General features: G+C 40.5%; 1 protein-coding gene across 8 annotated transcripts in view; it reads right to left on the reverse strand.

Moving 5' to 3' along the window:
• Babam2 (BRISC and BRCA1 A complex member 2) overlaps positions 1–17,215 on the reverse strand; it is a 378,444-nt gene that overhangs the window by 21,216 nt on the left and 340,013 nt on the right. For all 8 annotated transcript variants that reach the window (XM_063262050.1, XM_039112461.2, XM_039112464.2 and 5 more), the window contains one exon: positions 5,320–5,473. In XM_063262050.1, coding sequence (XP_063118120.1) covers positions 5,320–5,473 — 154 coding nt within the window. The remainder of the gene's footprint in view (positions 1–5,319; positions 5,474–17,215) is intronic.

Below are 17,215 nucleotides of genomic sequence, written 5' to 3' on the forward strand. Positions count from 1 at the left end.
AAGGAAAAAACTCAAACAACCCAAAGTACCTTTGAAGATATCAAAGAAGCAACAATGAAAAGTCACCAAAATAATCCATAATACACAATTTAAAAAGTATTTGCTAAAAAGCAACCTATTCTTTACAGACAACTGGATGTCACATGATAAGAGAGTATATACTGAAAAACAACACATGGGAAGCCATGAACTGCTCTGGGAGGGTAAGAAAAACATCTCTTTTTGACCTTGAGGCAAGAAGGGAAATGGAAAATGGTTTGGGAAGGCTCATGATGAATTACTCCCATGTGTTGTCTAAGGAGCTATTTTTGAACTATCTTAGTTATTCCTTTTATGTTACGGACTTTATGTGTGACAAACCATTGAAGTAGGTGCACTGAGGGTTCATCTCTACTCTAAGATCCCATAGGCCTCTGCTAGGACCAGCCTGAGGGGGATATAATGGAATTCACTAACAATCATAGATCTCACTGACCAGACAGGACTATAAAAAGGCCACCAACCCTAATCTAGACAGGTATAGTTATCTACACAATACCAAGGTATCTTAGTTTGCTTTTTGTTTTGTCTTTTAAGGTGGTTAGCTTTAGATATAAATTATGCAACTCAAGAGTGAGAGTTTTCCACATTTTAACTAGCCATGTTGGCATCAAAATAATAAAACCTGTGGTGCTTTACAATGGGGAGTTTGTGGTAATTTGTTAGATGTCAACACAGAGAACCCTATGCCACCATAGTGACCCTCTAAATAAGTCTTTACCAGTTTATAGACAAGGAGACAAGGACTTGGGAGGATTATGCATATCCCCAAAGTTGCAGTCAATGAATGGCAGAGACAGGTTTAAACCAGCTGCCAGGACTTCGAGGTCAGTGTCCTTAAACTGCTGCACACATTTCTTCTCTACAGCTACTTGGATGCCAGACCCCTGTGGAAGGGGCCTTAGGCAAGTGGCAAAGAGGAAGGGGACTATGTCTGTCTGTCTGTCTCTGAATGCACAGTGAGGTTGGAGCTCAAGTGGCTGAGTGCCTGCTTTCCAAGAAGCTAGCTATGTCTCCTTGGGAATACTTCATCTATGTGAAGGGGAATAAGAGTTTCTGCAGTGGTGATCTGTCACAGTGAGGGTGTACTGTCCTTGGTGAAGTTACAGGGAAGGCAGAGGCAGCTGGATGTCATGCAGGAGGAATTTTCTTCTGGTAATGACTGTAAGCCTCAGTGTTCCTGGGCTAAACACCGAATGTCATCTCTCTGATAGTTTGTTCTGAAAAAGAGATTTTTAAAAATACATTTCTGTTGGGGGTTGAGGCTACCCCTTTAGTTCAAGCAACAGGGAAGGAGAGGCAGGCAGATCTCTGAGGTGGAGGTCAGCCAGGTCTACAGACTGAGTTCCAAGACAGCCAAGGCTACATAGTAAGATCCTCTCAAAAAATGATTTCCTGCTACCTTTATTTAAAACTCCAGAATGAAGTAGATTTTAGTTTTCCTTTGGCTAGAAAAATTTTTTAAAGCTATTTGACTGTTAAAAGTCAATTTATTGTGGAATTCACATGTAAAATCAAAACATGGATATCATAGCAGAAAGGCGAATTAGAGGAATAAAGAGACCTTTTATAGATTTAGGCTTTTAAATTAGGTATCAAACATTGTAGTAGTATTAATTATGATAGGTATTATTCATTTAAATTTATGTGATGTTATATTTACTGCATATGTAACCAAAATATATGAAGAGATAAGAGTTAATAAGCCAATAAGAGGTGAAAGGGACATAAAGATATATGCCAAAATACTTCAATAAACCAAAAGAATACAGGAAGAGAAAATAAAGGAACTAAAGACAAAGGAAGTTTAAAAATTTAAAGAAAGGAAGATGTAGGACTTAAGCTTAATAAACTCATTTGTTATATTAAATATAAACTAAATATTAAAGGATACAGACCATTAGACTAGATTAAAAAATCAAAGTATACAAAAGTTTCAGGACATACAGATAGCTAGAGACTACATAAAACAAAAAGGGCTGAAGAAAGACAGCATACTAAACTACATGGAAAGAAAGCTGGAATAGCTATTTTAACATTAAAGAAGATTTCGAGTCAAAAAGCCTTACCAGATAAAGACATTCCACAATGGCAGAAGGACCAATATGTTAAGAGGACATGAGAATTCTAAGTACGGGAAGGGGAATAACCTTTGAAATATAAGTAAAGAAATATATAATAAAAAATTAAAAAAAAGAATTCTAAGTACGTATATTCTTCATCAATGTGAGCAACAGATGGTCTTGGATCTTTGAAGGGTTATAGTCCAATAATCCCACAAGACGTGGAAAATATCCTGTGGGCCAGCAAATGGCTTAGCAGGTACAGCTACTTGCTACCAAACCTGACAACCTGAGTTCAGTCCCTAGAAATGACATGGTAGAAGGAGAGAACCAATTCCCCTGATCAATCAATCCATAAATGTAAAAAGAATGAAATACCTTTAGTAAAGCCTCCCTTTATGTATCTAGCTATAGTGAGCAGAGTTGGTGAAATAGACTGTCTTAGACTATTGTTTTTCTTCCTTGGGAGCTGGAACAGCATACAGCACTGTATTAAATAATACCATCTCATAAAAATTTCACAATCCAAGATCAAACTATGGACTCTACCAAATGTATGTTTCTTTCAGACCTCTACATGGCTCAAAACTATTAAGCTGAGCCATTGTAAGAGAGAGACAGTCTTTATACAAATCTGTTCATAGCACTGAAAATTATACACAAATTATATTACAATAAAAAGATAATTACAGCTAGGTTTTGCCTTTAAAGATCTCACCATTTGGTTAAGAAAATAGATGTAGATAAAGATGTTAAAGAAAAAGTAAAAATAACATAGAAGATATTCTAAAGGAGCATGTGATGAGAGTACAGGACCGGGAAGAGGGCAGAGAAGGTTTGCCTGGGAGTTTTGAGCATACGAGCAAACCCGTAGGGAATGGGGCTTGGGGATGAGGGCTCAGAGCCCTGAGTACAGGCTCTGAAGGATGGAGCAGAAGGAAACTTGTGTTGTTCAATGTTATCTCATTGATTGCACCTTCCTAGCAAGTCACTCATCAGCAGGGGGTACAAGCCTGCCTTAAAAGATGAGGTTCAGAGAGATTATGCACTCTGCCCAAGGCTATGGAGTTTATAGGATTAAATTCTGTGGTCAGAACTAGGGCATGCATGACCCCAAAGCCTGTGCCTACTCACTTTAGGGTATTCAGTTGTTAAGGGCAGGACTGGCTGCATTGACATCAGCAAGAAGCACTGTGGTAGGAAAAGCCGTGGCTTCGCAGTGCCAGAAAGTGTCCTTTTTTAATGCACATGTTTAGAACTGTGCTCTTAGGCAGGCAGAATAAACAGCTGATTTCACTCAAAGGGTTCTGGGGCTGTTCTAAACCATGAGAGTGTTTATGTCGTGGGCAGAGCTCCCTAAGTGAATTATAGCCTTTTACACACTGTGTACAGTATTTTCATAGGATACAGAAATGGCGCATGAGAGGAATGCCTCACTGACCTTTCTTTTTGTTCAACATTTTCTTCCATGCCTTTCTGCTAGTTTTCAGACTGAACCACAGTACAATTCTTGCTTATGTTTGCCCATTACCTGGCCTCTGACACAGCCCCACGTAATTACTCAGTACAATTAAAGAATAGGGTTTAAAGCTATTATTTCTAGCTAGCATGAGCTGCTGGCTGTCTCTTTTATTACATCTAAAATGGATTTATCCTCACTAAACTAGCAGGCAGATTTTTTTTTAACACGACTTCAGATGTTTTCTTTAGACTGGTGTTAACATAAAGCAAATGTCTCTTGAAAGTCTGAACCAATCTGTTAAGATAAACAGACTTCACTTACGATATTCCTATACTGAAATCACAGGCTTGTGGTCTTCAGCTCCTTAAAGACTCAATTCGTACATGCTAAAATGCCTGCTTAGGAAGTGTGCACACGCACACCAGGATAGCTTTGCCATGGAAACCACAGAGACATGTCTGGTTCAGATTCTGGAGCACATGCCACAAAAAATGGCCCATCTTCTGGGGCAGAACCTATGTGTGCATAGGGAGAGCTCAAATTAAACAACTGTAAGACTTCAGACAGAAACTTGCTTTACTGCTCCTTTGTTCTACTGTATTTCAACACAGGTCTTAATAGTTGTTACTAGTTGCACTTGCATATGTTTGTTTATTCCTGAAATAGAATTTCAGACTTCAGTATACTGGAGATCAAGGGCAAGTACAGGGAGAAAGTCACGTGAGTTTGAGCTAACAGCTAGGGGTTGCACATAGGAATTTTGGGTGGCTGGAGTGCTGGAGAAGGGCATGCTTGTAGGACCTTAAGTCTATCACATGTGGAGGTTAGAACTAGAGACGATGGGAGAGGACAGGAGGGTCTTCCCTGGGAAGAAAACTCGAATCAGAAAATGGTTGGTAAGGATAGGAAGTCTTAATAATGGAGAAGTTTCTAGGCCTGGAACGTCACCTTCTGTTATAGGTACTTTAAAGCGTCAGGAATTTGGTATGATTTATCTCCTTGTTGGCTACAGGCTCCATGAGGCCATGGGTAGATTGTAGTTTACTGTGACATTCTCAGCATGGCACACAGTGCCTAGAACACGGTAGAGGTTAATAAATATTCAATGAGCAATGGAGGATGCCATTGAGACAGTTTTCTTTCTCTGATTCTTTGGCTCTGCCCACCCTTCAGCTGGGATCACAGGTATGTGCACATGGCTGTGCAGAGTGATGAAGTATTAGCTACACCATGGTTTATTTTTGGAAAATCCCATTTCAGTCCACTGCTGCTTCAGTGCAGGGGTTCATACATTGTTGGCCCAGGCACTGAAGTCTTTACCTACAAAAAACAGTCATCATGTTTCTGGATCAACCTGATCCTTATGGCTGTAGTGACAGCCTTTCTACACTCAACTATGAAGGCCAGTAACTTCACTCTCCATTGAGGCAAAAGTTCCACAGCAGTGTCTGCAGATCTCAGGAGTCTGTACTTGAGTATACAGCCAAGACGCATGAATGCAACACACAGGAGAAACGTAACACCATTCATGAGGTGCCGTTTCCCATGGAAAAGAAGATACAGAATTCATACTGACTACTCATTAGATCTGTTTGCCAACATGTGAAATCTATCATTTTAAATACATATATGTAGTTGTCAACATTTTTATTACTGACATTATTTATCTACAACTCAACTTGCTATCTCATATCTCCTACAGTCCATTTACAAAAAGTAAAAAAATGGTCGGTCAAACAACACTAGATCACTTACTTTGCTCTCTTGGCCATTTCATTTCCATCCCATCTGGGGCTGTATGGGTAATTTTTCTGTGCTTGGGAGTAAAGCTGTCCACTGTTGGTAAAGTGGTAGACGGACTGAAACGTGAGGGTTGGCTGATCTCGAGGGAAAAACAGAGGCAGGTCAACTGCAAGGCAAAAGAAGGGAAAAAAGTTAAGAGTTCATAAACACATCCTTTTTTTTTCCTCCCCTAGACAGGGTTTCTCTGTGTAACCCTGGCTATCCTGGAACTTATGTTGTAGACCAGGCTGGCCTCAAGCTCACAGAGATCCACCTGCCTCTGTTTCCCACATGCAGGGATTAGAGACATTTGTCATCACCGCCCAGCAGTAAACACAAGACACGTTTTTGGCTAACTCAGAATGTTGGACACATGACAGTTGGAACCCAAAGTACTGATTGAGGCTTGGATCAAAGCGATGGCATGAGGAACCAAAGAGTCCATGACACATGTAGAATCTTAGGCACAGCCAGGATGGCATCCCACACTGCCTGAGCTCCTGGGCCCTGGATCACCCATCAGCCATTGCAGATCTAGTCATGTAACTGGGTTAAGTTTTCATTATGCCAGAAGTTTTTCAAAGGTGCGACAGTGTCTTCCTCATTTGTAATTTGATGGAGGAGAGCAGGATGGAAGATGGTTTTCAAGAACAAACTTGGAAAAGTGACAAAAAGGGGCTTCCATAATCTCTCTACTTGATAGGATGTGCCAGCTAGACTACCAGAAAAATAAAATTATCATTCTGCTTCCAATCAAGCCATGAATTTCCATACTCAGCACTTTCCATTTTTTCCCACATATGTTACAACATATATTTATATCTTGTAAATCAGAGGGAGCTCCTTAATGGGTGGCAACAGGAACAAATCTGAGCAGAGACCATGCTGCTGCACATCAGAGCGGAGGCCAAGCCCTGCTAATATGTAGTGTGTGCTTTTTCATTTCATTTTGGGGTTAAGTCAATTTTTAAAAATAAAATCTCTTGTTAGTTTTAGTGGAGGCAAAGCATCCTCAGAAACTGTTTCAACATTCTTTGAGGTAGACAATGTTTGTGCAAATGTTACCCATTTCTAGGACAGAGAACAGGGACATTAATAATCGCAGTAACTATGTGTATAGAATTTTCTAACTTTGCAGAGTACATTTTAGATACTTTGTTAATTAAAGCTTCAAGAACATTAATTTGAAACTGTGCATTTAACAGAGAAGTAAACTAGAAAGTTCATGGGCTTTATTAACTTTCTCATAGACTGGGCAGCAGCAGGAGACAACATTTAGAGCCAGGATTCAAATCTTTGGCTCCTACTGTGTGACATTAAAGAATACTCTAGAATAGCCTGCTTATAACTGTGTTGCAATTACAACTCAGGAAGCCAGAACCTTCATTGTAAAGAATGAACAAGGACGGAAGTGTTGGCTGTACAAACAGATACATATTAAAGCAACACATGATGATGGTGTGGAGTGTATCCCTTCCTCAGGGTGGATAAGGCTGGTCCTGGACTAGCGCTTTCCCTCTATGTGACTTCTCAAAGGAAAAGTTAGCTTCATGGTGTTTGGTTTTTAAAGACCCTCCCCAACAGTAACTCACTGCTTTACCCTAAACCAAAACCAACCAACCAACAAAACGCTGTGTTGTTGGTAGAGCCTCTCAGACTTCTGAGTGTACTGGACTCTGATGATGTCTGACTCAGCGACACAGGGGGTTTCTACTGGTGACTCACACTACTACCAAAGAAAAGGGGCAAGACTGAGAATGTCCACTTTTTAGTCACTTTCTCAGTGTCACAATACGATAGTCTCCATACATGTCTATTTTTATGAAAGCAGAGATTTTATAACACAGAACAACAAAAGTATAAAAAGACCAATCCAAATGACAAATATCTCAATTCAGAAAACCCCCGTGGCTCCTTTCATATAACAAAGCTTGGTCTGTGACATCCTCAGCTACTCTGAACAAATACTACTTTCTGCTTTCTAACGTTTTTAATCCTTTCTGATACTCACTTAATTTCCCCTGATTAGTTTTAAGGAAGAAATGCATGTTCATGCATACTTTTTCAATTTCAATTGTAACTGCTGTATTACATTCAAGTTTCCAAACAGAAAACAACATTCAGACTAACCTCCAAAACAACATTAGACTTAACCTCTAATTAATGATGTCCAAAGCAATCATTAATAATAGGAAAGTATTTAATATGCTAGCTAACCTATAAAAAGGAGTAATTTTAAATAACACAATTCAATGTATTCATAAACAGGTATAAACAGCTATCACTCACACTCAAAAGTAATGTAGTTACTACTACGGGCTATGTGACTTTCAAGCTTTTGGGGGACTTTAGACTACATTTTTTTTCTAAAAACAAAAGAAGTGTGTGTGTGTGTGTGTGTGTGTGTGTGTGTGTGTGTGTGTGTGTGTGTAAGTACACATGTGTCAGTGCTTGTGGTGGTCAAAGAAAAACTTCAAAGGTGTCATTCTTAGGAATGGCATCCACCTCTTTTGAGAAAGGGTCTCAAGTGCCCCAAGCTCACCAGTTAGACGAGACCAGCTGGCCCGTAGGCCTGAGGGTACTCATGCATTTGCCCTTTGAGCTGGGACCACAAACACATGCCACAATGCTCAGCTTTTTATATGGATCGAACTCAGGTCTCTTTGAAAGTTCTTTAAAGACTGAGCCATTCTCCCAGTACCCTGAGAAGCTTTTACAGGATTAGGTCTTGGTATAGTGCTCTGGCTTTTGCCAAACTCCCGGGCTCATGAGATCCTTTGGCCTCCAACCCAGAGCATCTGGGACATGGGTATGCAACCCTGCATCTGGCTGGAATGCCTTCTAATTTTTCCCATTATTTTGCTTTGCAGAAGTGAATTGCTAGTATTAGTATTGGTATGTTGAGAAGTATTTTTCACCTAGTTTTGAACTATCTTCTTTGACTCAAATGCCAATTAGCATTAGAAACATTAAAAACCATAAATATAATCTATTAACCCACTCAAGTAAGATATGATTCTTGTTTTTATTTAAAAATCAGCAAGCTCTATGCTGATGTATACTATAATCCTCAAAACATTCACTACATGATTCTGTTTTGTCTCCATATAGAACAGTGTGTCCCTATAGCCAATGTTCAAATCGGAAACTTCCTGTACCACAACTGGGTTACTAGAAGAACAGGAATTATCAAAGGATTTCAGAGATAAAAGTTATGTATATGATAATTCACATAGAGAACATGAACATTTAAAGCTATAGATACCTTGCTCAAGTAAGTTATATTGTATCTAAAATAGTCAGGAGTCAATAAAATGGTAGCTTCTTTTAAAACTACTCTATGTATAAAATGATAATAACCACAATATCTCAGAACTACTTTGCATTTTTTGTATGAGATCTGAATAGTACAAATTAGTTGACGTTGGCAAAAACAAAACTTGTTTTCCCTTATCTCTAAATGTCTCTGACACTTAACTATTACTTAAAGTTAGCTGATGAAAAAGAATTACTGTAGGCTTCGAGCAGCTAACTTGTTCTCAAAGACCTCCACAGAGCCTAAGCAATTTGGTCTCCCGTTTAGCTATAGCCGTCAATTTCTTAACCATCTGCTTTCTTGTGAGCGACTGGAACACACTTGATCCCTAGATCTACTGCTTATGACAACAGCTTCTTATGTTTTCTTCTTGTGGGTTTTGGTCCGCTTTCTATAAGTGGAAGGGATGGCCCTCACTGGCTCAGTAGGTCTGGCTCTTAGGTTCCTTAGGAATTCGCTTCACTATGCCACACTGAACACTTAAATTCTGCATACACTGGCTCTTCTGAAGTCTCCTCCACATGGCTTTGGCCACCTGAGAAGACAGGCATGATGAGACTGCATTCCAGACAGCTGCCACCTGATGGTCACTGCCATGGAGTTAATGGCAGCTCCCAGCTAACAACCAGATGGCAGCATGAGAGGAATTAAACATAGACGAAGCATGCTGTGTGCAGTGTAAGGTGCAATGTGTGGCCACCGCTTGCCCACTTAGGAGCCTGCCCTGCCTGTCCACAAATGCTCATCATTTTACCACAGGGAGAGTCCAGGAAAGAACTGTCTGAGATACAGGGCTCTAGAGGAAAGTCTTTCTTCTTCAAACATACCAATCATCAAAAAATGGCCCTAGGACAGCCCAAAACCACTCCATCCCATGCACCAGATATGCAGCCTGATTGACTGTCAGAATATTTTAAGCTTAGCTTGAATAACGTTACTTATAGGATTTTTCATTTTCAGAAATAAAACTAAATGTCATAATCACAGCAAGACAATGAGAAATCACTTTAGCAGCAGGTGCTGGTAATTAGTAGTCTGGCTTGGGGAAAAGGAGAATATAAAAATGAGAAAGCAGTCAGGAGGGGAAATCCTGGTGTGAGGCCATAGTGTAGCAGAGAACGCTATGCATCCAAGTCATCCCTCACCCTGAATCCTGGTAAAGATGGCAGCCACCCTTGGCAGCCTACCTAATAGCCTTTCTCTATCCTCCACCCTGCCGTGAGCATGGCTCCCTTCTCTTATCCACTTTGTAAGTGCATGGTTCTTGTAGACTGCTAGAAGCCATGGCATGGGGCTGTTGGTAGCACTAGGGGATTGGAGCCAGGCCCCTCACAAGTGCTCTCACAAGCACTCTATAAGTGAATTATATTCCCCCAAAGCATGGAAATTTGACTCACTGTTGCCAGTGGGATCTGAGGGGAAGTTGGCAAGGGCATTTCTGAGAAATATTTTCCATTCTGATTAGAGACATGTAGAGGCAGAAGCCCCCATTTCATTCTAGCCTTTGATCTTATCATGTGAAGTCCTGATGCCTGGAGCTGTGGCCCCAGTTAGTGTCCCCAAGAAGGCTGTCGAGATGTCACTGAGCTGCTGGCTTTTTTTCTTTTTTCTTTTTTGGAGCTGGGGACCGAACCCAGGGCCTTGCGCTTGCTGGGCAAGCGCTCTACCACTGAGCTAAATCCCCAACCCCGCTGCTGGCTTTATCATCTCTGGGGTTTCTTGCTTTCTGAGGCAATTAAAAGTCTTCATTATTTTACCTCAATCAAGTTTTCTTACATTTAGAGTCAAAGGTATGCAAGAAAACATTTCTTATAGCTTCTTTGCTCAAGAAGGAAGGAAAACTGAACAATCTATTTAAAAAACATTTGGATCAAGCATGGTTAAAAACATTTAAGAGACATAAATAGGAAAGTTTTAGCTGTCTGGAAAATTTGGTTTTGTGGGACAGTTCAACCCTGGCAAATGCCAAACAAATGAGGAGTTAACCATAATTGCTTCCCTGGGAGTCACATCATCAAATACTTTCACCATTATTCACAAGCCATTATTTCATTTCTCCAGGCCTCACAAGCTATAGATTCCTCTGCCTGCCCCCATGCTCTCAGATTAGAAGGGAAGGTCCTCACAGACACACTCACTGGTGGTTAGGGTTATGTTCCCAGTGCCAGGCTTCTAGTTCCTTGAAGTGGTGTTATGAGATAGTTTTCCTCTTACCTCTCCAATGATGACTACATTTGAAGTTTTGAGGCAGAGTCTTATTATGTAGTCTTGGTTGGTCTAGAACTGGCCATATAGTCCAGTGACCTGGAACTTGAGGCAGCCTGCATCCCAATGCTAGGAATAAGTGGGTATGCTATCATATTCTGCTTGGAGTTGACTTGTTACGGTGGCCTGTGCACATCTCACTCCCAGGCTCTTCCCTAGCTGGTGTAGGAAGACTGCTACAAAGTTACTCTCTACCCCATTTTATTAACAACTATGAGACCTCTGAGACACACAGACTCTAACCACTAGAAAGCTAACCATGCTCCAAGCACACTGCTCATTGCTGAGAGACATAAGGTTTCCAGTTCGGAAGTATCCCTCTTGAATACTGATCATTACTGCCATTAAGTGACAAGGAAAAGCATAGCTAGGTTTTGTTAAACTGGTTGCACTTTTTACTGGTTCTGAATGTGTGTGTGTGTGTGTGTGTGTGTGTGTGTGTGTGTGTGTGTGTGTGATCTCATGGTGTAAACAGACTCTTCTTTTGTGGTTTGAATATTACAAACTGAAGTATGAAGCTTTCTTTCCTTTTTTCCCCCATCTTTATTAAATTGGGTATTTATTGTTTACATTTCAAATGTTATTTCCTTTCTGGCTTCCATGCCAACATCCCCCTAACCCCTCCCCCTCCCTTCTATATGGGTGTTCCCCTCCCCATCCTCTCCCCATTACCACCCTCCCTCCAAGAATCCCATTCACTGGGGGTCCAGCCTTGGCAGGACCAAGGGCTTCCCCTTCCACTGGTGCTCTTGCTAGGCTATTCATTGCTACCTATGAGGTCAGAGTCCAGGGTCAGTCCATGTATAGTCTTTAGGTAGTGGCTTAGTCCCTGGAAGTTCTGGTTGGTTGGCATTGTTGTTCATATGGGGTCTCGAGCCCCTTCAGCTCTTTCAGTCTTTTCTCTGATTCCTTCAACGGGGGTCCCGTTCTCAGTTCAGTGGTTTGCTGCTGGCATTCGCCTGTGTATTTCCCGTATTCTGGCTGTGTCTCTCAGGAGCCTACACTGTCAGCCTGCACTTCTTTTTTTTTTTTTTTTTTTGGTTCTTTTTTTCCGGAGCTGGGGACCGAACCCAGGGCCTTGCGATTCCTAGGTAAGCGCTCTACCACTGAGCTAAATCCCCAACCCAGCCTGCACTTCTTTGCTTCATCCATCTTATCTAGTTTGGTGGCTGTATATGTATGGGCCACATATGGGGCAGGCTCTGAATGGACGTTCCTTCAACCTCTGTTCTAAACTTTGCCTCCCTACTCCCTCCCAAGGGTATTCTTATTCCCCTTTTAAAGAAGGAGTGAAGCATCCACATTTTGATCATCCTTCTTGAGTTTCATGTGTTCTGTGCATCTAGGGTAATTCAAGCATTTGGACTAATAGCCACTTATCAATGAGTACATACCATGTGTGTTCTTCTGTGACTGGGTTACCTCACTCAGGATGATATTTTCCAGATCCATCCATTTGCCTATGAATTTCATAAAGTCATTGTTTTTGATAGTTGAGTAATATTCCATTGTGTAGATATACCACATTTTCTGTATCCATTCCTCTGTTGAAGGGCATCTGGGTTCTTTCCAGCTTCTGGCTATTATAAATAAGGCTGCTATGAACATAGTGAAGCATGTGTCTTTGTTATATGTTGGAGCATCTTTTGGGTATATGCCCAAGAGAGGTATAGCTGGGTCCTCAGGTAGTGCAATATCTAATTTTCTAAGGAATCTCCGGACTGATTTCCAGAATGGTTGTACCAGTCTGCAACCCCACCAACAATGGAGGAGTGTTCCTCTTTCTCCGCATCCTCGCCAGCATTTGCTGTCACCTGAGTTTTTGATCTTAGCCATTCTCACTGGTATGAGGTGAATCTCAGGGTTGTTTTGATTTGCATTTCCCTTATGACTAAAGATGTTGAGCATTTCTTTAGGTGTTTCTCAGCCATTCGGCATTCCTCAGCTGTGAATTCTTTGTTTAGCTCTGAACCCCATTTTTTAATAGGGTTATTTGTCTCCCTGCAGTCTAACTTCGTGAGTTCTTTGTATATTTTGGATATAAGCCCTCTATCAGTTGTAGGATTGGTAAAGATCTTTTCCCAATCTGTTGATTGCTGTTTTGTTCTAACAACAGTGTCCTTTGCCTTACAGAAGCTTTGTAGCTTTATGAGATCCCATTTATCGATTCTTGATCTTAGAGCATAAGCCATTGGTGTTTTGTTCAGGAAATTTTCTCCAGTGCCCATGTGTTTGAGATTCTTCCCCACTTTTTCTTCTATTAGTTTGAGTGTATCTGGTTTGATGTGGAAGTCCTTGATCCACTTGGACTTAAGTTTTGTACAGGGTGATAAGAATGGATCGATCTGCATTCTTCTACATGCTGACCTCCAGTTGAACCAGCACCATTTGCTGAAAAGGCTATCTTTTTTCCATTGGACGGTTTTTGGCTCCTTTGTCAAAAATCAAGTGACCATAGGTGTGTGGGTTCATTTCTGGGTCTTCAATTCTATTACACTGGCCTATCTGTCTGTCTCTGTACCAATACCATACAGTTTTTATGACTATTGCTCTGTAATATTGCTTGAGTTCAGGGATAGTGATTCCCCCGGAAGTTCTTTTATTGTTGAGGATGGTTTTAGCTATCCTGGGTTTTTTGTTATTCCTGATGAACTTGCAAATTTTTCTGTCTAACTTTATGAAGAACTGGTTTGGAATTTTAATGGGGATTGCATTGAATCTGTAGATTGCTTTTGGTAAAATGGCCATTTTTACTATACTAATCCTGCCAATCCATGAGCATGGGAGATCTTTCCATCTTCTGAGATCTTCTTCAATTTCTTTCTTTAGAGACTTGAAGTTCTTATCATACAGATCTTTCACTTGCTTGCTGTAAGTCACACCAAGGTATTTTATATTATTTGGGACTATAATGAAGGGTGTTTTTTCCCTGATTTCTTTCCCAGTTTGTTTCTCTTTTGTGTAGAGGAAGGCTACTGATTTATTTGAGTTAATTTTATACCCAGCCACTTTGCTGAAGGTGTTTATCAGGTTTAGTAGTTCTTTGGTGGAACTTTTGGGATCACTTAAATATACTATCATATCATCTGCAAATAGTGATATTTTTGACTTCTTCCTTTCCAATCTGTATCCCTTGATCTCTTTTTGTTGTCTGATTGCTCTGGCTAGGACTTCAAGAACTATATTGAATAAGTAGGGAGAAAGTGGGCAGCTTTGTCTAGTCCCTGATTTTAGTGGGATTGCTTCAAGTTTCTCTCCACTTAATTTAATGTTAGCTACTGGTTTGTTGTATATGGATTTTACTATGGTTTAGGTATGGGCCTTGAATTCCTGTTCTTTCCAGAACTTTTATCCTGAAGGGGTGTTGAATTTTGTCAAATGCTTTCTTCAGCATCTAATGAAATGATCATGTGGTTTTTATCTTTCAGTTTGTTTATATAGTGGATTACGTTGATGGTTTTCCGTATACTAAACCATCCCTGCATACCTGGGGTGAAAGCCCTCTTGATCATGACGGATGATCGTTTTGATGTGTTCTTGGATTCGGTTTGCAAGAAGTTTATTGAGTATTTTTGCGTTAATATTCATAAGGGAAATTGGTCTGAAGTTCTTTCTTTGTTGGGTTTTTGTGTGGTTTAGGTATAAAAATAATTGTGGCTTCATAGAAGGAATTCGGTAGTGCTCTGTCTGTTTCAATTTTGTGGAATAGTTTGGATAGTATTGGTATTAGGTCTTCTATGAAGGTTTGATAGAATTCTGCCCTGAACCCGTCTGGACCTGGGCTCTTTTTGGTTGGGAGACTTTTAATGACTGCTTCTATTTCTTTAGGAGTTATGGGGTTGTTTAAATCGTTTATCTGTTCCTGATTTAACTTTGGTACCATTTCTTGCATATTTTCAAGTTTTGTTGAATATAGGTTTTTGTAGTAGGATCTGATGATTTTTTGAACTTCCTCTGATTCTGTTTTTATGTCTCTCTTTTCATTTCTGATTTTGTTAATTTGGACACACTCTCTGTGTCCTCTGGTTACTCTGGCTAAGGGTTTATCTATCTTGTTGATTTTCTCAAAGAATCAGCTTTTGGTTCTGTTGATTCTTTGTATAGTCCTTTTTGTTTCTATTTGGTCGACTTCAGCTCTAAGTTTGATTATTTCCTGCCAGCATGAAGCTTTCTGAAACACTGCTATATAACCTTATCCTATTTTGAAAAGAGACAGAATCATACTCCTTTGCTATCAGATAAGAATGGCCCACCATTAGTGGTGTCACAGGCAAAATGGGAGTAATAATTATTACTTCATTGTGTTTGTTGACAGGATTAGACAAAGGCCAGGCAGGTACTAAGTAAATATTTACTCTTTCCCCTCCTTGCCCTCACCCTGAGTGCCTCATATAGATTGGTACTATTCCACACGATTCCAATTTCTCATGGTTGTATGTAAGCCTTCAGATGCTTACATTTTAATTATCTTGATGGCAACCTTTCCCAACTTTGTAAACATTTTCACATTTCAATAAATACACTGAAAAAAACCCAGTTGTGACATCATGAAACATGGTAAAGATAAATACTGCACAGAATGCCTCCTGGGTTACGGAAAGCTTAGTCCGCTATTTCACAAGTGCCTAGGACCCAGTCCTGAAACTGCTGTTAAGGGCGATACACACCGAGGTTCTCAGGGGCCACTGGGTGTGGCCCAATAGTCACCCCTCACTACAAACTCTCTACTTATGGTTCCATTTTCCATCCATTCCCCTTCCTAAAGCCAACTCCGTCTCAGCAGCAATTCTTTCCCTCTGTACATATGCTTACTTTTGAAGAGTAAGGTGGGACTATCTCCTGTCACTGGGCAGATGTGGAGGACACAGAGGCTCTACTTGTAGCTAGCCATGAAGAGCCAAGGTCCTCTCCCCTGCCCACTGAAGCAAACTCAAAGTGGATCTATTAATACTGAACTTTTCTTTCCATGAGAACAGAAATTTCTGTGACTCGACAGTGACACCACAATGGAATGTGACACTGTAGATATCCCTGACTTTTTTAATGTCTCCACAGGCAGAAATGTTTTACAGATGTTTGGAGGATCCTTTAGGTTGGGTAAGGATTCATGATTTTTATGTTCTTAGCACTTATCACAGGTGTGTGACACATGAGAGATACTTGATACATGTTTGATGAAAGAAAGGAACCACTGGATTCACATAAAACCAGGTAATACCCAGGGGCTGTCCAAGGCACACAACACTGAGTTCCCACTCATTGGCACTGGAATATGAACTGCTAGGCTCTGACAAACTCAAGACGCACACACTCCACAGCTCAGCAATCCAACCCAAGAAACTGCTACCCAAGCTTTAGAAGCTGTAGGTGTGGGCTTGTAGCATCCGTGATGATAACACTGATGACGATGACAAGGACAATGATGAGGACAGAACCATCTTAAATGTAGACCAATAGGAGACCAGATAGATAAACAGTGGTATAATCTTTCCACGGAATACTGGACAGCAGTTTAAGGAGGGAGTTAGGGATTCATGGGCAACATGCACTAAGTTCCAAGACAATCTTCAATGAACAAAAGAAGCTAAAAGCGAACACGTCAATATGTTTGTATGAAATTCAACACACACACATGATTGCATGCTGCTTGTGATTGTCTCTGCAGTAAAACATGCAAACATGTACAAAGCAGCCAAGCACGAGGCTAAGGCAAGCAGCCAAGCAGAGGTCACTGCGGGGAATTAAGAACAAGAGAGGGAGGGGTTGGGGATTTAGCTCAGTGGTAGAGCACTTGCCTAGCAAGCTCAAGGCCCTGGGTTCGGTCCCCAGCTCCGGAAAAAAAAAAAAAAAAAAAGAACAAGAGAGGGGTGGGATGATGGGGCACTAAGTGCTAATTCTTTTAAAAATCAGAAGCAATTACAGCAATAAATTAAGATTTAACTAAGATGATACATGGATAATGTTTCTATACTCTTCATATATATACTTATAGAAGCTCTAGATAATCATTTTTAAAAGCTTTAAGGAGCAAGATATTCGTTTTTCTTCTTGGTGCTAGGGACTGAACCCAGGGCCTCATATATGAGAAGCATGTACTCTGCTACTGATTTGCACCGTGGGCTGGGACAACAGTATTTACAGAAGCAGAAAACAACTGGTATAATTCCATTTATATGAGGTTCAAACTCTGTAAAACAATTGATATATTGAATATGGTGTCCACGTGGGTATTATACTGTTTATGGATACAGAGCTGGTATGCTAACTACAGGAGCAGCTCATGTAAAG

This window comes from Rattus norvegicus, chromosome 6 (assembly GCF_036323735.1).
Source record: "Rattus norvegicus strain BN/NHsdMcwi chromosome 6, GRCr8, whole genome shotgun sequence".
NCBI lineage: Eukaryota > Metazoa > Chordata > Mammalia > Rodentia > Muridae > Rattus > Rattus norvegicus.